Here is a 22,544-nt window from a genome sequence, read left to right as displayed (position 1 = left end):
GGTGACACGATTGTTTTCATATAAACGTTTTTTAGAATGGCGTCTATTATTACGCTCTTAGAAGGGAAGTGCCTCACCTTGAATAAAAATTGCAGAAAAATGTGATTAGAATAAAACCAGTTCATCACAAAAACATAGGTATGAGTCATTCGTTTGCAGAAATTCCACGTCTCACCACGAGACACATTTGAATGATCAAGGTCTGAGAGACGAAAGGAGAAAATATAAAAATGCGGCAAATGAATCAGGCAAAAGGGAATATAAAAACCTAAAAAATGAGATTGACATGTAGCGCAAAATTCTAAGCAGGAATGGCTAGACGACAAATGCAAGAATTTAGACATACAATTCACTAGGGCAAAGTCATGTTATTTTTGAAAACACTGTTAGGGAAATCAGCGCTCACAATGCAATATTTGAAATTAATTATAAAATGGTCTAGATCTAGATGGACGTTTAGTATAAGGTGATCGGTTTCCATCATCACACGATCATCTTCAAACCTGCAACCATACTGATGGACAATGACTGTGCATGGAGCAGGAACCGCTGAATGACAATAGTCAACTGCTCTCAGCTATTGTCATTAAACGGTTCCTGCCTCATGCACAGCCGTTGTCCATCAATACTATTGTAGGTATGACGATGAACATGTGATGATCGAAACCGGTCATCCGGTCACCTTTTAATAAACGTGCCTTGCGATCTAGACTGGTTTACAATTAATTTAAAAGATATGGTCTTCCTGTAGGAACATTAAAGAGGCCTTTGTAGAAAAGAAAAACATCTGCATGAATATCAAGAGCTGGGACGGAAAACCAGTCCTAATCAAAGAAGGGAAGGCGAAAAGTGGAAAGAAGTATAAGGGCCCCTGGAGTAGACGGTATTCTATCAGAAGTACAGACAGAGCCAGCCACGGGAAATCTCTTCCATCTGGTGTGTAAGATGTACGAGACCGGCCAAATACACTCAGACTTCAATGTAATAATTCCAGTTCCAATTCCAAAGAAAAGCAGGTGCTGAAAGGTGTGAACATAACCGAACTATAAGTTTAATAAGTCAAGTTGCAAAATACTAATATGAATTCTTTATAGATGAAGATTGGAAAATCTCGTAAAAGCCAATCTCGGGTAAGATCAGTTTTGATTCTAGAGAAATGTAGAGACACACAAGGCAATATTGACCCTACAATTCATCTTAGAAAATAGCTTAAGGAAAATCAAACTTAAGTACATTGAGCCATGTTGCAGCTTGCGTTGGTGCCGTTGGTAGGTTGGCATCGTGTAATAGGGATAGTGGCATATCGTTTCCTTCTTGTGTTTACCGGCGCCAAAACATTTGCTAGCATTGTCTGTCCATGAGTGGCAGCAGCAGCGCTTATCAATATCTAGTACCGTGGTACTATCTTTGGAAGGACGTCAAGTCACTGCTGGATCGGGGGCTGTAGCTGCGTTCTCCACCGGACCCAGGATGTTTGAGTTGAGTGAACATTACCTCAGTAGTGAAATCTCCACTACTTTGAGGTCACGCCGTTTGTACGCTCGTTGCTGCTCACAGGGTCGCTGAGACAAAGAGCAACAAGTGGAGTTTATGGAGTTGGCGAAATTAATTATCCATCCTCCATCTTTTATTATTAATCATTGAATTCCTTGTGTATTGATGAAGTTCAACCAGCGGTATTTTTCTGCCTAGTGGCCGCTAAAGCCCAAGTTACCTGCCCTGGAGGTTAGCGTATTTTCACAGCAGTGTACCTTTCCTTTCCTTGCCGCTGCTGTCCAGTAAGGCGTGTAGTTCGACTGCCTCATTGATTGACGTTCGGATATTGGTTTCTTTTGGACTACTTTGGTCGTAGTGGTTCCTTCTGCTTCTCGATGTTCTAAACAAAGGATTCTGAAGATGGAGTACTGTCCGCCGGTTCCGCCTTGCCTGAGTTATTCCATCCTTGTATTGGTTCTCAGACGTTAAGTAGATTTTGCAAGAATGTTGGTCTGCATTTAAACTGTTGTAATTTTTCCTCCTATCTGTGTAATTGTGTAGTTCTCAATTCGTTCGAGCAATCAATCATTCATGATATGAAACACAGTCATAGCTCAGTCACTCAAAATGATTCAGAAATTTTACTTGTTAGAATGAAATCAGGCGATGATTCTTCTTCTCTGCAGGCTCGTGCTTTGCGGCAGTCTGCTAATCTGTACAATAAAATGCCTCGTAATTTTGGGAGAGTGTATAATCAGTCGGGAAACCTCAGATCAAGCGGATATTTGGCTTTGATGAAGTTTAACCTTCCGAAGAAGTAATGGAGCTCTTGGATTATTAAATGCAGGTTCGTCTCCAGTCTTTCGGAAGTTCCCTTATGATTAACAACTACGCAATATATCGATGAATATCATTATTTCTCAAATGTCAAATACACACCTTTTGTATGAAGGACCAATATATATGTATATTTACCTTTTAATCGTACAATTTCGTCTCAGTTATCTTTTGTCATAAATCTCAATATTCAGATTACAATTCTTCAAACCAAGCTCAGGCTAATCGGCATGAAGACAATCTCGGAAGCTTTTTTTTCTAACCACCACCAGAGAGAGTACTACAAAGAATAATTATGCGCTCATGGCATAGCGATTGCATGAAACTACTTTGCGCATGTATTCTGCGAGTATCAAGATAGAAAATTAGTAAATGTCATTCAAGGGTAGAATTGTATCAGAATAATTCATCGAATATAAAGAGATATTACACTGTCACTAGTTTAAGTTGCCATCTGGTTAAGTTCAAATGGTTCAAATGGCTCTGAGCACTATGGGACTTAATATCCGAGGTCATCAGTCCCCTACAACTTAGAACTACTTAAACCAAACTAACCTAAGGACATCACACACATCCATGCCCGAGGCAGGATTCGAACATGCGACCGTAACAGTCGCATGGTTCCGGACTGAAGCGCCTAGAGCCACTCGGCCAGAGAGGCCGGCTCCGGTTAAGTGAGTACAAGACAGGCAATGGGAAGAAATGCGTTTCTACAGAAGAGAAACTCCTTAATATCGAATATAGATTTAAATGATACGAAGTCCTTTCAGAAAATATTTGTATGGGGTGTAGTAATGTATGGAAGTGAAACGTGGATGATAGTTTCGACAATCATTGTATATAGCCTTTTGAAATGTGGTGCTACAGAAGAATGCTCATGATAACATCGGTGCCGGCCGGTGAGGCCGAGCGGTTCTAGGCGCTACAGTCTGGAACTGCGCGACCACTAAGGTCGCTGGTTCGAATCCTGCCCCGGGCATGGATTTGTGTGATTTACTTAGGTTAGTTAGGTTTAAGTAGTTCTAAGTTCTAGAGGACTGATGACCTCAGAAGTCAAGTCCTATAGTGCTCAGAGCCATTTCAACCATTTTTTTGATAACATCGATAGATAACTAGTGAGGAGGTATTTAGAAGAACTGGGGTGAAAAAAAAAGAACGTGACACAACTAGACTAGACGAAGGGATCGGACGTCGACGACGACAACCAAGAGGTGATGAATTTTGGTAACGCGGAGAAACGAAGTATCGATATAACAGGACCAAAACCACTCTAAAACAGAAAAGTAATGCCAACCTCTTGATGTTTACTGTACTACTTTGGGCGATATGGGCTCTACAGAAGGATCATTTTGTAAGACTATGTGAAAAATAACAACAATGTTACACTTCTCTTGTGCCATACAATCAACCTTCTGCAGAGAAGTACAAGCCTACATAACAGCTTGCCTTGCTGAAGGCAGGTTACGACACTGGCACGTCAATAATATCGTTTGCAGGTTAGCACAAAAAGCATAAATATTTTAAGCAGAGGGAAATACAGCAGTAAGTTTCGACATTCAGACGTTGACCTAAGTGTGCTTTTTGCGCTATTATATCGATATTTTATTTCTTTGCGTTGCGAAAGTTCCTCTCTTAGACTTTAAATGGGTGATCACTCACGTGTCTCTCCTGGTTAATAAGCGTAGTTCTGCATGTGAATGGTTCATACCACTGTTTCTGGAATGGGCGCTTTACATTCTTAGCACGTTTTCGTGCGGTTCTGAGCATTCTAGGTCACGCACTCTCCCTATTAGACTACGTCACGATGCACACCCGATTCGCTGACGCTTTCCTGTGGCGCGGGCATTCATTCTAGCGGTGGACACGGTGCGGGCGTCGACGGATCCTTCAGCTGCCATTGCAGCGCCGTCAACGACACACATCTTGTTTTCTCGGTCTGTCGCGTACCTGGCAGAACCATTTAGGGACGTCGTAGAGAAAATTCTCGTCACTGCCAGAACTAATCAGCGCAGGCCGGCAGTCCTTGAAAGAACGCGAGCTGTTTGCTCTGCAGCTGACAACGCACATTTCATTTCACCTCTGGCAAGTTCCACGTCTTTTTACATAACGCTGTACGCCGCCTCTTGCATCTCTGAAGAACCTCCCCTCTATCACCATCTGGTGTTAGCGATCAGAAATTATCATCTGAGAAATGCTGGTCCTGACGTGATTTTTATTCGCTGTATAATACATGGAATAAAAATCACGTGAGTGGCTGTCAGCACCCCATTTGCATACCCGATCAGCACGTCGCAATTTCTCAAACCACCTTGCTTCCTCTAGCACACAGTTTACATCAACTACCGACGTCTAATTAACTCTACCTACTTTTCTGTGTCTGCTGACCTTCTTACCGCATTGTTTATTCATTATTCCTAAATTTCTGCAGACGGCTTTATATAATACGCAATGAAAATATTACGCGCCTGATTTACCACGTTAGATAATTTATTTATTCATTGGAAAAATAATTAATGAAGCACAAGAAATTTCCTGTATTGTCAGTTAAAATTACTAGCCAAGGACATTACGTACAGGAAAGCACGCGTTTCTGTTTAACATTGCAGAGTAAACGTTGCTGTTATAAGAGGCTACGTGTAAGTCACGTCTCAAACGAGGATCTCATTTTACTGAAGACGTCTTAGCAAACACAAATCATGAGAGTCTTGCAAGAACTGGGACTGAACCAGAACACCGATAATCTTAACAAGCACACTATAAACAACAACATATTACGAGTAAGGTTCGAGAAATTTCTAAGTAATTCTGAAATCAAGACATTGGTAAAAAACCAACATGTTTAATTACCTGGGAGAATGTCTGGAACCCAATCTTACCGAAAGAATAGCATTATCAGCTTGGGTCAACAATCTGTAACTGGCATACCATCTGACCAAGAGCTCCTGTACCATAAGATGTCTCTCCCACAACACAAAAATGAAAACGTACCAAACAGTCGTCAATCCTAAAGCCCCATATGCTCCAGATTGTCTTGCACTCAATAGGAAGTGTCTCAGAGACAAATGGGAAATCGAGGAGAGAAAGATAACGAGGAAGATACTGGAACCAGTCAAGCAGAGTAAAGATAAAAGACAGGAAAACCAGGAGCTGTACAAGTACTGTGAAAAAATTACGGACACGGCTAGGAACATACTTCTATCCCTGTATGGACATGTCTACAGGGTGCATCACAGGACTTACCAGTCAGCTTTTCGCACACTGGCGAAAGAGGAAGACCAAGTCACCGCGGCTGATGGAAGTGATAAAAGATGTAAAAGATCTGCGGGAACTCAGAGATGCAGAAAAAGTTTTAAAATAACGGATATCTCTCAGGAGAACGCTTCAGCAAGTGAGTTCCAGAACAAACCACCGAGAAAGAAGACAGGTAGTGTCGAGATAAAGAAGAGAAAGCCGAACATGTCATTGGAATGCCATTGTTCTTAGCAGGCCTGTACGAAACAAGAAGAAGAAATGCAAACGTCGCTTGTCCGTACGCACCGCTATCATTCCGAAACCCACACCAGGTGCCGTGTGGGGATTATACATTATGGTAGTCCTTCATCCTCCATCCATGCAGAATGTTTCGGTTCGTAGCTGCAGGAGTTGGATAAGAAGACACGGCTGTCACGAGTTGGATAAGAAGATACGGCTGTCACAAGAGGGCATCACACCAATGCTCTTCTTACTGGACGCTGGAGAAGCAGCTACGAATCGAGTGGTTGAAAATGGTCAGAACGTAGAATGTTCCAGAATGTTGTAGAATCTTCAAAAAGCAAAGGTCCTAGAATGTTCCAGAGTGTTACAGAGCCTTCAAGCAGGTTCGAGAATGTTTCAGAATGTTACAGGATGTTCGACAGTTTTTTCCCATTTCGGTGAAGATATTTCCAACTCAGGAGGGGATACACAGGCGATGGCGAGACGTATGCGTCAGTATACTTTTGGAAATCGATTAGAGCAGATCAAGGTTCAAATGGCTCTGAGCACTATGGGACTTAACAACTGACGTCATCAGTCCCCTAGAACTTAGAACTACTTAAACCTAACTAACCTAAGGACATCACACACACCCATGCCCGAGGCAGGAATCGAACCTACGACCGTAGCGGTCGCGCAGTTCCAGACTGAAGCGCCTAGAGCCGCTCGGCCACGCTGGCCGGCCAGATCAAGGATAATGGTAAGTAATAGAACATGCAATAAATTAAAGTGAAAGTAAATTGCTTAGCGAACAATGTATTGCGTGGAATTTTAATGTGTTTAGTAATATTAACATTTAACAGTAGTCCGCCGAAACGCAAAAGAGGAGGAGATCTTGTCGGTGTTGAATGAGCGACGAAATGAAACAGACGAGGAGCAAGCGCGATTAGATTCACAATGCAAGAGAATGAATACACTGAGAGAAAACGTATGAACAATTTTATGAAATCACAGAAGAGGAAACTTTTTACGATGATCTCGAATGTTCGCGAGTGATTTGGAATGTTCTCAGAAAACAAATGAAAAGAAAGACCGAGAGATAAAAGTGTTTTTTTTTTCAGTTAGTGCATATATAAATCTCTGATTTATTTTAATTATGTACAATGATTTTTTTCTGCTACACGGAGGTCCCGCTTGGGATTTTTCCTTGGTTGGATTACAGGAACAGGGTGTACTGAGCCTTGCGATCCCTACTGAGGAGCCACTTGTGTGAGGAGCAGCGGCTCCATCGTTTGAAAGCGGCCAAGAGACTGGTGTGCTGACCCCATGCCCTCTCATTCCGCATCTGAATGACGCAATAAGCAAAGGATGACACGGCGGCCATTAGGCAACGAATCGTCCTTCAGGCCCAGTGCGCAGTCATTGTTACTGTGAGATTACTGGTTATAATTAAAGTGCAGCTCACCGTAGAGTTCCAGTGTGGGCTGAAATTACCGAATGGCAGCGAAATTTAATACATAATGTAGCTAATGAATAAATGCTGAACCGATTAACACTGGAAAAAAATTAGTCCCGATTTTGTTCACCAGGTGCAAATCTGTCGCTGTGAATGCACAAAAGACGTTTAGAAATGTTTCCGTGTGTAATGGCACAAAAGACGTGTAGAAATGTTGCCGTATGTAAAGGTTTACGAACAGGGTGTGGGCAGAATAGGTCAAACACGTGGGAATGGCATAATGCTTATTTCATTATTAATCCCCCCTCGCCCCTTACACAATTTCTTCAATATGAGCACCGAAGACGTCGAAGAGATACTGCACCCGTAAAAGGGCGTGATCAACAGTTGCTCACACCAGTTTCGGTGGAATCTGAGCAACGTCTTCCTTTAGATCAGATAAAGATCGAAAGCGTCGCTGGTATCTTTTATATATACCCAAGAGTTGGCTCAAATGGCTCTGAGCACTATGGGAGTTAACATTTGAGGTCATCAGTCCCCTAGAACTTAGAACTACTGTAACCTAACTAACCTAAGGACATCACACACATCCGAACCTGCGACCGTAGCAGTCGCGCAGTTCCGGACTGAAGCGCCTAGAGCCGCTCGTCCACCGAGGCCGGCTACCCAAGAGTCAAAAGGCACATGGATTCAAATCAGATCAGGAGTCCTTGCATATGGTAAACGTCTAGAGATAACACGTTCGTGAAACGTTGCTCTAACCAGATCTTTTACTGGGCGAGCGACATGAGGTAATACCTCATCTTCCACGAAAACTGTGACTTCCACACAGCTGCGCCATTTCAACGCAGGAATCACGTGCTGTCCAACCTGATACCGATAACGTGAAAATGTTACGAGACCCATGTCAGGCGCTCTGGGAGTATTCTCTTCAAAGAAGAACGGACCAATATTAAAGATGCTTGTAAATCCACACCAGATAATCGCATACGGCGAGCGCAATGCCTCTTCCTGCACAGCACGCGGCTCAGCAGTACCACACATCCGCCAGCTATGTGTGTTTGCTGAGCCCAGTAGTGTAAAATACGCCTCTTCACTTCTTAGAATATTTTCCGGCCACATGCCGCCAACATCGACCCGAAGAGCGAATTCAGAACGTTGCTGCGGATCGTGGGGTTTCAGATACTACACGATCAGCGTAACATAGACCGCAAAACTTTCCGTACTGTTCACCACGGGATGGGCAATTCTCGTGACACTGTGCGAGTGCTAGTACAACCAAGGGCACGCGCTGCCTGGTCGGTTACAAGAACAGCAACCTAGTCAATAAACTCCACACCAATAGGGCGCTCTCCTCTTCCAGGTGCCACACCAAGCTCACTCTTGTTTTCGATTTAAGTGTTCTTTAAACCGTTTATGGCTACAGGCCTCTGCTCACATCTTTCAGTAGGCGATAATCTCTCAATGCACCACTGTAACTGCTGCTATCCACACACAACAGTTTCATGAACAGTGCCCAGTCACTCTTCTCTACAGCCATACTGCTCACTCACGTTATGCCTTGTCAAATGGCACAGTGTACAACGCCACATTTGAACCTGGTGACCAAAAACCTTTTTTTTCTTTTAGTGTAAATCGGTTCCTCATAAACATATAAGCATGCCCATCAAGATTCGCTGCCTTACGATAGTTAGCAGTCGACACGGCATCTCCGTGAGTAGCTGCTATTTTACTCCGTCAATATGTGTGGTTTATTTCGTCTAATACTAATACAATCGACGTTATCAGGGTACATACACACAGCTTCATGACGAAAGTAAGAAAGTAGTTCAATGAGTTAGTTGTCTCCATGTTCCAGTGTTCCAGGCATCGTAAGTGGCTATCTCACTAGAACGTGGGACGAGTCTGCTTTAAAATATCCAGAACCGTATACGAGGTGCAACCCAGTCGCCAGATGTGGAAAAGAAGACGTCTCAACATGAACAAGGTTTTCAAGCAAAATGGCTGCCTACCAACAACCTCAATTATCCAAACTAGCAGCTGTATACATGTACTGATATACATGTACTGATAACCCAAGCAAGTCTAACGAGTTTTGATGATCACACATGTACTCGTAGCTGTAGCATGTTTTTATTCCTTTCTGTAAGTAGAAGACACTCTCAGTCACCCTATTCACGGTATTTTATAATTTAGCAAGCTTTTTATTTTTCCATATACATCCACATTTCTCTGCAAACAGTGTAAAATGTGTGAAAGGGATACGTACATCTTACTGTATTAAGATAAAGATTTCTTCCGTTCTGTTCAGTGGGGGGTGAATAGTTGCAAGCCCGACTGCAATTACCTGATTTGATCCATTATAAATGGTTGTGAAAGCATGCACTGTGAAAACAATAGGTTTGTTTAAAAATAACTCATCTGCTACCAGTCACGATTTTCTTTACTTTATTTTTCGCACGACGCGTTTCGGGAAATGATTCACATTTTCAAGTGCGTTTTCTGTGTTTGTTATGTCATTCCTACACTACTGGCCATTACAATTGCTACACCAAGAAGAAATGCACATGATAGACGGGTATTCATTCGACAAATATATTATACTAGAACTGACATGTGATTACATTTTCACGCGATTTGGGTGCATAGATCCTGAGAAATCAGTACCGAGAACAACCACCTCTGGCCGTAATAACGACCATGATACGTCTGGGCATTGAGTCAAACAGAGTTTGGATGGCGTGTACAGGTACAGCTGCCCATGCAGCTTCAACAAGATACCACGGTTCATCAAGAGTAGTGACTGGCGTATTGTGACGAGTCAGTTGCTCGGCCACCATTGACCACATGTTTTCAATTGGTCAGAGATCTGGAGAATGGGAGAAGTGCCGGCCAGGGCACCATTCGAACATTTTCTGTATCCAGAAAGACCCGTAAAGGACCTGCAAAATGCGGTCGTGCATTATCCTGCTGAAATGTAGGGTTTCGCAATGATCGAATGAAGGGTAGAGCCACGGAAATGTAACGTCCACTGTTCACAATGCCGTCAATGAGAACAAGAGGTGACCTAGAAGTGTAACCAATGGCACACCATACCATCACGCTAGGTGATACGTGAGTATGGCGATGACGAATACACGCTTCCAATGTACGTTCACAGCGATGTCGCCAAACACGGATGCGACCATCATGATGCTGTAAACATAACCTGGATTCATTCGAAAAAATGACGTTTTGCCATTCGTGCACCCAGGTTCGTCATTGAGTATACCATCGCAGGCGCTGCTGTCTGTGATACAGCGTCAGGGATAACCGCAGCTATGGTCTCCGAGCTGATAGTCCATGCTGCTGGCTAACGTCGTCGAACTGTTTGTGCAGATGGTTGTTGTCTTGCAAACGTCCCCATCTGTTGACTCAGGGATCGAGACGTGGCTGCACGATCTGTTACAGCCGTGCGGATACGATGCCTGTCATCTCTACTGCTAGTGATACGAGGCCGTTGGGATCCAGCACGGCGTTCCGTATTACCCTCCTGAACCCACCGATTCCATATTCCGCTAACAGTCATTGGATCTCGACCAACGCGAGCAGCAATGTCGCGATACGAGAAACCGCAATCGCGATAGGCCACAATCCTACCTTTAACAAAGTCGGAAATGTGATGGTACGCATTTCTCCTCCTTACCCGAGCCATCACAACAACGTTTCACCAGATAACGCTGGTCAACTGCTGCTTGTGTATGAGAAATCGGTTGGAAACTGTCCCCGTGTCAGCACGTTGTAGGTGTCGCCACCGGCGCCAACCTTGTGTGAATGCTCTGAAATCATTTGCATATCACAGAATCTTCTTCCTGTCGTTAAAATTTCGCGTCTGTAACACGTCACCTTCATGTTATCAGTAGAGAACCAGTAATCCCAGAATGGGTCGATCAGTAGAGCTCAGTGGTTTTGAACGTGGACGGCTCGCAATGTGTTTCCGTCTTCGGCCGTCCTCTTAAGGAGGGGCATACGTGGTGCAGCTGGTATCCTCCATGATCTTGTTGATGTATTTTAGTATCGATCTGCCTCTTGTGTTTCTCCCTTCTACTGTCCCTTCAATGACAGTTTTAATGATACCATAATGTCTCAATAAATGGCCGACCCGAGCGTCATTTCTGTGTTGGATAAAATTCAAGAGACATGGCCTCTCTTCCTCCTCTGATGGGGCGCCTCTTCGTTTGATATCTTGTATCCAGGAAATCTTGAGCAACCTGCTGTAGCATTACATCTCGAAGTCTCCTCCTCTCAGAATGTCTGTGTTTCACTTCCGCATAGAAGCACACTCCATACCTACGTCTTTATGAGGTCGTTTACGTTTGTCTATGCACCTGTATGAGTAAATATTCCTTCTCTTTTTAAAAGCAGCTTTGCCTGGTGGATTTGGCCCGCAGTAGCCTTCTTTGATCTTCCATCTGATGTAATTTTACTCTCTAGGTTCGTTTTCCATGGTTAGGATGTGATACCGTTATTGCGCTTAAGGAAACTGTAAACGCGGAACGATATGAACATATTTCATAATACTGTATACTGCGTAAAGCAGAGGAACGGTTCGGAGCGGATGCCATTATGAGCATGACAATGCATCGTATCATAATTTAGCATCTGTGAGCCAATGGTTTTTGGACAACGTTCGTGACATGGAGTGGCCACGCCTTTCTGGTGAGTTAGAACGGTAGACTTTTCTCCAATCCCAGCGTAAAACTTACTCTGGTTTAGACTTGAAGAAGAATTGACTCAATTTCCTCCACATTCACAAAATTCACTGAAGTGTCTACAGCACAATTTAAGTTGCCATAAAGGCAAAGGATGGACACAAAGGCATTAATGTCCACTAATAGGTGTCCGTTTATTTTTGGTCTTATAGTGTGTGTGTAAGGAGTTGGATATGGTAAAAAATGATGGACCTTATAGTACGCGATTAAGAGATTAGTGATGAAGGACTGTCATATGATACGTGACAATCACATAAAATCACTTGCAGGGAAGGCAATTTCAGTACTTACATTAGATTTGTTCGAATGGTTCTGGGAAAATGCAGTTAATGTGTACGGAAATCTCGTATAGAATGATAGTGAGAGCAATTCTACACTACTGTTCCAGTCTTTAGAGTCCTTATCAAGCAGGCCTGACAACGGATATCGAATGAATTCAGAGATTCGAAGCTAGGGTCGTAGCGGAAATACTAGGAGAACTTAAATGAATCCTTGGAGGCGAGGGGAAGTAGCTGTCGCGAAACAGTTTTGTGGAAATTAAGAGCGCTTGTAACTGAGGAAGCTGTTTGACCGTTAAGCCGCCTTCATCATACTTCTCGTGTAGGGATCGCGTGAAAGAGTGAGATTACGTCACGTACACAAGTATGCACACATCCTTTTTGCCTTCAGTCAATACTCGAATGGAACAGTAAAGATAATGGATAGTATCAGTAAAATGTGCCCTCCGCCATTCACTGTATTGTGGCTTATAGACGATAACTGTTTAGAACGTACCACTGTCGTTTAGATGAAATAGAGAACAGACGTGGTCTGTCAAGCCAAGAAATAGTCTAACTTGGCCTACAAAAGCCAGCTACTGCCGTTATTTCCTAGGAGCAGCGCGAACAGGACAGGGCGTCTTGCGTTGGCAGGGACGCATTTGGGTTTTCCCACAAAATTAAACAGCAAGCACGTTAACTATTCATTCCACATGCGATGTCTGGGACGTGTCCAAACAAAGTGTTGTTACTTTCAACAAAGTGCAAATATACTGTACAGTATTAATGGATCGCGTACGTGAAAAGGTAAGGAAACTTCTGGGTTTTCCAATAGTCAAACATGCAGGGTGGTTACAATCCTGTTTGAGCCAGTATAGACGAAAACTATTAACCGTACAAGAATGACGTCCAGACTTTGCGCAGCAGGATTTGCGTTGTTAGCAGTGTTAGTGCCATGACTTGCCGCCAGGAGCCGTTACTGGTACGGCGACTTCACGTTGAACCAGCAGCGTCAGCGTGCACTGCACTTACACACAGTCAACATCGGTCTGCACAAGGGGAACAAGGCTTTACTCGTACAGCTGTTTTATCAAAACAACACCAATAGTGCTGCTGCTGCTCGCGTGTATCGACGTATTAAACGAATACCAGGGGTAGTCCGTCCACACAGGATTGAAGTACATTATTCGGAAGTTGGAATCAAATGGCGATTTGGGAACTGCTCCTGGGAGGGTCCGACGGCCAATTGCGCCATAAAATATTGAAGAAGTTAATATAGCCATGACTGAGAATGCTAGACGCAATGTACGATCTTCAAGCAGTCCAGGAGATGTGTCACGACAGCTGAACACTCCCATGGTCCACCTGAGATGTTTCGGGCAGCAGTACACCAATGTCTAGTGCGGTCCCAGGCTGTCGCGGATTCAGGTGGTCGTTACAATGAGCAACGTTTGTAACCTGGAACGTAAACGTGGTACGCAACTAGCAAATGTCGCCCCTCATTTGGAAAGTAAAACGTGATTCCTTCAATGGTTCATTCGTTATTCCTCTTCGGCTTGTTCTTATACGCTGAAGAGCCAAAGAAACTGGTACACCTGCCTAACTATCGTGTACGAATCCCGCGAGGTAACACGACGTGCCACGGGCTCGACTAATGTCTGAAGTAGTGATGGAGCGAGCTGACACCATGAATCCTGCAAGGCTGTCCATAAATCCGTAAGAGTACGAGGGGGTGGAGATCACTTCTAAACAACACGTTCCAAGGCATTCCAGATATGAACAATAGTGTTCATGTCTGGGGAGATTGGTGGCTAGCGGAAGTGTTTGAACTCAGAATAGCGTTCCTGGAGCACCTCTAGCTTTTCTGGACCTTTGGCGTGTTGTATGGTCCTGCTGGAACTGCCCAAGTCCGTTGGAATGCACAATGGACATGAATGGATGCAGGTGATCAGACAGGATGCTTACGTACGTGTCACCTGTCAGAGTCATATACAGACTTATCAGGGGTCCCATATCACTCCATCTGCACACGCTCCACACCAGAGTTCCACCAGCTTCAACAGTCCCCTGCTGACACGCAGAGTCCAAGGAATCATGAGGTTGCCTCCATATCCTCTCCATACCCATACACGTCCATCCACTTGATACAATTTGAAACGAGACTCGTCCGATAAGGCAACATGTTTCCATCAACAGTCCAATGTCGGTCTTCACGGGCCTGGCGAGGCGTAAAGCTTTGCCTCGCCCAGTCATCAAGACTACACGAGTCGGCCTTCGGCTCCGAAAGCCTGTATCGATGTTGTTTAGTTGAATGGTTCGCAGGCTCACACTTACTGATCGCCCAGCCACTGAAATCTGCAGCAACTTGCAGAAGGGTTCCAATTTTGTCACGCTGAACAATTCTCTTCAGTCGTCGTTTGTCCCGTTCTTACAGGTTCTTTTTCTGGTGGCAGCGATGTCGGAGATTTGATATTTGACCAGATTCCTGATATTGACGATACACTCGTGTAATGGTCGTACAGGAGAATCCCCACTTCATCGCTACCTCGGAGATGCTGTGTCCCACCGCTCGTGCGCCGACTAAAAATGGTTCAAATGGCTCTGAGCACTATGCGACTTAACTTCTGAGGTCATTAGTCGCCTAGAACTTAGAACTAATTAAACCTAACTAACCTAAGGACATCACACACATCCATGCCCGAGGCAGGATTCGAACCTGCGACCGTAGCGGTCGCTCGGTTCCAGACTGCAGCGCCTAGAACCGCACGGCCACTCCGGCCGGCGCGCCGACTATAACTCCACGTTCTCACTCACTTAAATCTTGATAACCTGCCATTGTAGCAGCAGTAACCGATGTAACAACTGCGCCAGACACTTGTTGCGTTGACGACCGCAGCGCAGTCTTCTGCCTGTTTACATATCAGTATTTGAAAGCGCATGTCTATACCAGTTTCTTTCGTGCTTCAGTCTAAATATTTCCACAAAGTTTCACTGTCCTATAATCACTTGTTTTTCATGAGGGTCACCTCAGGAAGCGAAAGTTTAATTGTAACCAGCATGTATAATGGTCGATGAAGAAGAGGATTGTTTGCTCCAGAATTAAGTGAAAGGCAGAACAACAGCGAGCAATGTATTCTTGGCGCTTACCTGTTTTTGACAACTACCCTTTTATCTTCCTTGGTACTGAAAACCACTTGTAGAGTTTTAGCATATTTTGTACCCATTTTGCAGGCGAACTCTAAATGATTTGCAGAAATTGCTTCACTACAGCGGAGCGTACAACGCATTAGGCTCTTCCAGAACCTATTGGCCTGTCACAGCTGACGTAAGGCGCTGCGCACTACAGATTGTGCTCAGTCGGAAAACACTTCCCCAATTTTGTCAGTGTCGCGTGGACGACATACTTTGCCGAACGCATTAAGTAGTACGAGGCGAAAAATTCCTGCTCCTAGGAAAACCGGTTCAAGTTACATCACAAGCGATCCGAGGAAGGTTTTGACTGAAATCGACCATGAAGCCCTGTTCTGCACTTCCAAAACTTGACATTTCCGTAAGATTTACTTCAAAGAACTGTGAATTTTAACAGCGTGAGATTAACAATTAAGTAGTTCTTTTCTTCCGGCCTTCTTCCTACGAAACTGCTGTGTTCGTAAGGGCGTAGTTGAGACCTAATTGTAAAGGTACTTTTACGAAATTCTTTTCTCTTTCATTACCCTTACGGGAAACTTTGATCAATAATGTTAAGGTAATAGCCGACAGCTGGTGGCGTGAGAGTGAGTGAGTGAGAGAGAGAGAGAGAGAGAGAGAGAGAGAGAGAGGGAGAGAGGGAGGGAGGGAGGGGGAGGGAGAGAGAGAGAGAGAGAGAGAGAGAGAGAGAGAGAGAGAGAGAGAAGGCGGGCAGCATCGGAAAGCTCTTGTGGTGCGCATGTGCTGTATCTTAGGTGAGTTTTGTAGGCCAGTGTGAGGTTCTTACCCGCCTTTGTAGGCCGCAGGTGTCCTTTATCAAATTGTTCATCTCGACTTCTACTGCACCACTGTGGCACGTTGCAAACAGTTACAGACCCAAAACACGAAGATTTAGATGGTACCCACCTGTGTACCGAAGTTCATAGCTTTGTAACAGGTGTCGTGCAACGAGGCTTTTCGAGGAAATCGCACCCCGGTGCGGAACCAGATCTCGTCCGAGCAGCCCCGCACACCGGCGAGGTTCGAACCCGGGAACGCAGCACTCGGAGAGGCGGTGCGAGCGAGACTGACGCCGGCGGCCAAGTGCGCGCGCTTCCCCGAGACTCCGGCAGCGGGCACCGCCGTCTGTCCACACTGCGTCACCCGGTCGCGTGTGCACTTGCCGGCCCTTGTGTACACAACACACAGCTGCGAGAGCCGGCAGTAACTTGGCGCTCTCGCGGCGGCTTTCTCCCGTAAAATATTCTCGGCATTCTTGCTGCGTGAAATTAGAATCGATATCGAGCCTTCGACGATGCCATTGGCCTTCTTCGTCAGGAACAAGTGAGGTCCCAGCGATCTGTAGAAACTACCGAAGGGCGTCTCTTTTCAGTCAAATCCTGATCTGGTTTCAAATAATCAGTGTAGGTAAGTGGCTGCACATGACGAACAAATGGTACAGTATGTGAAATACAATCTCTCAAAGTTTGTGGTCGCAGGTCGTGTTGGCTAGTTTCGAAAACCGCCAACAGGGGCTCCAATCACCACAGTTGCTGAAAATGGAGGCAAACCAGAACTAGAAAGTATTTTGTGTGCTACAATTTGCCCGGTGCCAATCGGTAGGTGGTATGCGAAGAGCCTTCTGTGGTAAGTATCACAAGAAAACATCAGTTTGCAACAACAGAATAGTCAAGTTGTATAAGAAATTGGAGGAGGATGGTTTCTTGTGGGATGCAATGTATTGGGGGCGATCGAGCGTGTAAGAACATACCGTAGACCGTGTAAGGTATGTGATATTGCCAAGTTCCACAAAGTCTGTCTGTCAAGCTCGTGCAGCCATTGAACATCCTGCAGCCAGCAGAGTAAGCGATTAATAGGGAAACCATACAAATTGCGGGGTGCACTCAGCCCCGTGATGCAGATTGAGGAGCTACTCGACCGAATAGTAGCGGCTCCGGTCAAAGAAAACCATCGTAACGACCGGGAGAGCGGTGTGCTGACCACACAACCCTCCTATCCGGGCCGGCCGGAGTGGGCGAGCGGTGCTAGGCGCTACAGTCTGGAACCGCGCGACCGCTACGCTCGCAGGTTCGAATGCTGCCTCGGGCATGGATGTGTGTGATGTCCTTAGGTTAGATAGGTTTAACTAGTTCTAAGTCTAGGGGACTGATGACCTCTGAAGTTAAGTCCCATAGTGCTCAGAGCCATTTTGAACCTCCTATCCGCATCCTCATTTGAGGATGACACGGCGGTCGGATGGTCCCGATGGGCCACTTGTGACCTAAAGACGCAGTACTTCATACAAATTGCAGGTCCTGCAATTACGACGACTTGAAAGTTACGACGGCAAACTGCGCCTTCTGCACTTCAGTGATACGCACAACCATCCTGAAAATGACGACTTCGCAAGCAAATTAAGCTTCGGTGACGCAGACACTTTCCATCTTCAGGGAAAGGTCAGTGAACACAAGAGACGCATATTCTCACGTGAAACTGTCGAATACGTCCTTTACCCTGAGGAAGTTAACTTGTACTGTGCAGCTGATTTCGACATGCTGAAACTGTGGCTCAGGACACCACTTGAAACTGATAGTAGGGTTTTCATCTTTCAATAATACAGCGCCTCCACGTTTCCGTAACTGTGTACGAGATTCACTGAATGAGACTTCGCCACGTTGCTGGACTCGAAGTCGTGAGATTTTTCTTTTTGGGATTACATTAAGTGTAGCGTTTGTGTCCCACCTCTACCACGGATCCTCGAATACTTGCGACAGCACGTCGCGGCAGCTGTTTTTACCGTCACTCCTGACATGCAGCGCCAGGTATGCCCGGAACTGGACTGTCGATTAGATGTAAGGAGTGCGTCGAAGTGCGCACTGCTTTTCTTTCACATACTGTATCATTTGCTACCTCCTTCGTGATCATTTATCTTTAACAATTTTTTTAAATGTGTAGATGGACTTACCCTGTATTCTCGGACTACAGTACCAGTGAGTCATAATCGTAACCAGCCAACTTATACAAATTCCTGGGTATAACTGCCTCCACAGCTGAGTGGTCATAGCATCTGTCAACCTTGTGGAGGAGACGGGTTCAGTTCCAGATATTTTTGTTGATTCTTTTCTGGTCGGAGCAGTGGAGAGGGGTGCACTCAGCTTCGTGAGGCAAACTCAGGAGCTGCTGGAAAACGTAGCGGCTCCAAGGTCTTGAAAAGACAACGGCTGGGAGCGCGATGTGCTAGTAGTAGTAGTAGTAGTAGTAGTATAAGGGACAGTCAAATGAAAACCAAACATCCGCCACAACAGGAGCATGGGACGGTTCCATCTAAAAGTAATCACCACAAGCGTTAAGACACTTATCCCACTGGGAAACGAGACGATCAGTTCTTATTTCGTAGAACGCGGTCGGCCGATGACGGATCCATGCACTCTTGCATTTCCTCGTCCGACAGGAACCAAAATGTTCAAATGTGTGTGAATTCCTAATGGACCAAACTGCTGGAGGTCATCCGGCCCTAGACTTACACACTACTTAAACTAACGTATGCTAAGAACAGCACACGCAACCATGCCCGAGGGAGGACTCGAACCTCCGACGTGAGGGGCCGCGCAATCCGTGACATGGCGCCTTAAACCGCGCGGCCACTCCGCCCGGCGACTGGAACCGAAGTCCACGCCAAAGATGTGAAAATCCCATGGTGGAAGGTGCGGGCTCTACGGGGGAAGCTGCACTGTCTCCCAACCAAATAGCCAAAGCGTAGCCATCTTACTGTTGGCAGTGTGGGAGTCGACGTTATGCTCTGCTTGTCGAGTTCCTCGAGCTTGGAACCACAATCAATGCGCGGCGCTATGAAGTCATTCTGCAGAAATTGCAGCGTGCCATAAGGTCGAAATGTCCAGGAATGCTGCCGGACGGATTCATTCTGTTGCACGATAAAGCCCGCCACCACACCGCCATTCGGACGAAGGCCACGTTTCGACGATTTGTTTGGGGAACACTGCAACACCCTCTGTACAGCCACGATCCCTCACCGTGTGATTTCCATATCTATGGCGACCCGAAGAAAAACACGCGTTGACGTCGGTTTCAGTCGGACAAGGAGGTACAACGAAAGTGCCGCAGTTGATCCATCAGCGGTCGACCGCGTTCTATGAAACAGGAACAGGTCGTCTCGTCTCCCACGTCTTAGGACGTGTGATTATTTCCGAATGGAACCATTCCATGGTCCCTCTGAGGCAGGTGACCTAAATCTGGATGGGTGGATGAGGACTGGAACCACTACTCCCCCGTTAACAAAGCCACTCTGTTCAAACCAGTGCTACCTCATTCTGTTTATAATTAGTATCCAGCACTATTTTACGAATACGTTATTTATTAATGTCGAAGAGTAACCCCGTGCACCTCCATACCGCATCCGAATGACGCCATACGCCACAGGGTGATACAACCGCCGGTCAGCATGGCTCGATCTTCTGGGACACAGTTTGTACGGATGTGATACGAAACTATCACATAAGCTAAGTAGTGTACAAAGCATGTGGTAGAGTTAGGTACTTTGGTAGAATACTGCGAAAGTTCATTCGGTCCACAAAGGGGACTGCTTACAAAATACTCGTGCGACAGATTCTAGAACACTGTTCAGTCCTGCAAATATGTAGGACCCTTACTCTGCGTATGCTTAACGTGTACAAACAATGGCAACGCGAATGGTCACACGTTTGTTTGATCCACAGTGGAGTGTCAAAGAGATTCTGGAAAACCTCATTTGGCAGCTGCTATACCGACAACGTCCATTTAAAAAGTTTCAAGAACCACCTTTAAGTGGCGAATCTAGGAATGTAATGCAACCCTCTACGTATGGCTCTGGGACGGATCGCGACGATTAGACTGAAAATGAGTGCGCAGTGACGCTGAAGCGATCATCCGAGAGTTCCGGAAACTGTAAAGAAAACTGGACGACAGTTCAACAGACACATCATTTCCGTCCTTTTTATGGCTCACGAAAACCACACATTGGACGTGTAGCACTGTCGGTCGGAGGATGGTTTTCGCATATCGTACAGCACTTACGGCGCCTTCTATAACCACCAGCGGCGTACATAGGTCCCACATAATGCCACCCGAAAACAGCAGAGAACCTCCACCTTGCTGCACTCGCTGGACAGTGTGTCTAAGGCGTTCAACCTGACCGGGTTGTCTCCAAACACGTCTCTGAAGATTGTCGGTGAAGAGAATGTGATACCAATCCTGAGCGGTCCATTCGCCATGTTGTTGGGCCCATCTGTACCGCGCTGCATTGTGTCGTGGTTGCAAAGATGGACGTCGCCCAGGACGTTGGACGTGAAGTTCCGCATCATGCAGCCTAATGCGCACAGTTAGAGTCATAACACGACTTCCTGTGGCTGCACGAAAAGCATTATTCAACATGGCGGCGTCGCTGTCAGGGTTCCTCCCAGCCATAATCCGTAGGTAGCGGTCATCCACTGCAGCAGTAGCCCTTGGGCGGCCTGAGCGAGGCATGTCATCGACAGTTCCTGTCTCTCTGTATCTCCTTCGTGTCCGAACAACATCGTTTTGGTTCACTCCGAGACACCTGCACACTTCCCTTGTTGAGAGCCCTTCCTGGCACAAAGTAACAACGTGGACGTGACTGTGTAGGCATGGTTGAACTACAGACAACACGAGCCGTGTCCCTCCGTTCTGGCGGAATGACTGGAACTGATCGGCTGTCGGACCCCCTCCGTCTAATAAGCGTTGCTCATGCATTGTTGTTTACATTTTTGGGCGGGTTTAGTTACATCTCTGAACAGTCTAAGCGACTTTTTCTGTGTTATAATATCCACAGTCAACGTCTGTCTTCAGGAGTTTAGGGAACGTCGTGCAGACGATGCTAGTGTTATAATAAATCCCACTAGAGAGAAAGAAGCAACAGAAGAGTTAGTAAATGATACTCCAAAGAATTATTAAGCGGTTGAAAATCGCACTACGTTCAGTTCTAAACGATGTAGCGTATTGGCAGCAGTCAGTACATAGGGTAGAACGCTCGATATCTTTGGGTGTACACACTGATGAAAGCTTGAACCGGAGAAAGCATATTACTGAGCTTCTCGAACAATTAAGTTCAGCTATTTTTGCTCTTCATATGATCGCTAATCTTAGAAACAAAACGTCTCAACCTCCTAATATATTTTGCATACTTCTACTCAATAATGTCGTACAGAAAAATTTTCTGGGATAATTCATCACTTAGAAAGGAAGTACTGATTGCACAAAAGCGAGCAGTAAGAATAATATGTAGTGTTCACCTACGGACGTCTTGTAGATGTCTCTTGAAGAAGCTAGCCATTTCAACTGTGCCATCACAATATATATTTCCGTTAATGAAATTCGTCATAAATAATCCAATTTGAAGCCAACAGTGGTGTACGTACCTACAGCACTAGAAGGGGAAAATGACCTTACTGCCCACTGTTAAAGCTGTTTGGTGGTTGATTTGGGGGAGAGGATCAAACACCGATGTCATCGGTCCAATCGGATTGTGGAAGGATGGGGAACGAAGTCGGCCGTGCCCTTTCAAAGGAACCATCAGGATTTTAGGAGCCGCGCGGGTTAGCCTCGCGGTCTGAGGCGCCTTGTCACGGTCCGCGCGGCTCCCTCCGTCGGAGGTTCGAGTCCTCCCTCGGGCATGAGTGTGTGTGTTGTCCATAGTGTAAGTTAGTTTAAGTTAGATTAAGTAGGGTGTACGCTTAGGGGCCGATGACCTCAGCAGTTTCGTCCCATAAGACCTTATAAAAAAATTAAAACAAAAAGTAAATAAAAAAAAATTAGGAAATCATGGAAAACCTAAACCAGATGACAGGACGCGGGTTTGAACCATCGTCCTCCCGAATGAGAGTCCAGTGTGCTAACGTTAAAGCTGTCAGTGGCTCAGGTAGGACTTCAAGATATAGCAATAAAAATTTTTGATCATTTGCCCAGTAAGATAAGCAAGTTTTAAAACTATTTTAAAATCATATTTCCTGGACAACTACCGAGCGAGGTGGCGCAGTGGTTAGCACACTGGACTCGCAATCGGGAGGACGACGGTTCAATCCCGTCTCCGGCCATCCTGATTTAGGTTTGCCGTGATTTCCCTAAATCGCTTCAGGC

General features: G+C 45.5%; 1 protein-coding gene across 3 annotated transcripts in view; it reads right to left on the bottom strand.

Annotated features, from left to right (window-relative positions):
• LOC124802581 (EF-hand calcium-binding domain-containing protein 4B-like) overlaps positions 1 to 22,544 on the bottom strand; it is a 774,205-nt gene that overhangs the window by 175,119 nt on the left and 576,542 nt on the right. Inside the window, exon 1 of one of the 3 annotated variants that reach the window (XM_047263464.1) lies at positions 16,204 to 16,251. The exons of the other annotated variants lie outside the window; for them this stretch is intronic. Coding sequence (XP_047119420.1) covers positions 16,204 to 16,245 — 42 coding nt within the window. The 5' untranslated portion in view covers positions 16,246 to 16,251. Of the gene's footprint in view, positions 1 to 16,203; positions 16,252 to 22,544 lie in introns of those variants that run through there. 3 annotated transcript variants of the gene reach the window in all.

This window comes from Schistocerca piceifrons, chromosome 1 (genome assembly GCF_021461385.2).
Source record: "Schistocerca piceifrons isolate TAMUIC-IGC-003096 chromosome 1, iqSchPice1.1, whole genome shotgun sequence".
Classification (NCBI taxonomy): Eukaryota; Metazoa; Arthropoda; class Insecta; order Orthoptera; family Acrididae; genus Schistocerca; species Schistocerca piceifrons.
Note: the sequence above shows the minus strand (reverse complement) of the source record. Positions and strands in the feature narration are given on the sequence as shown.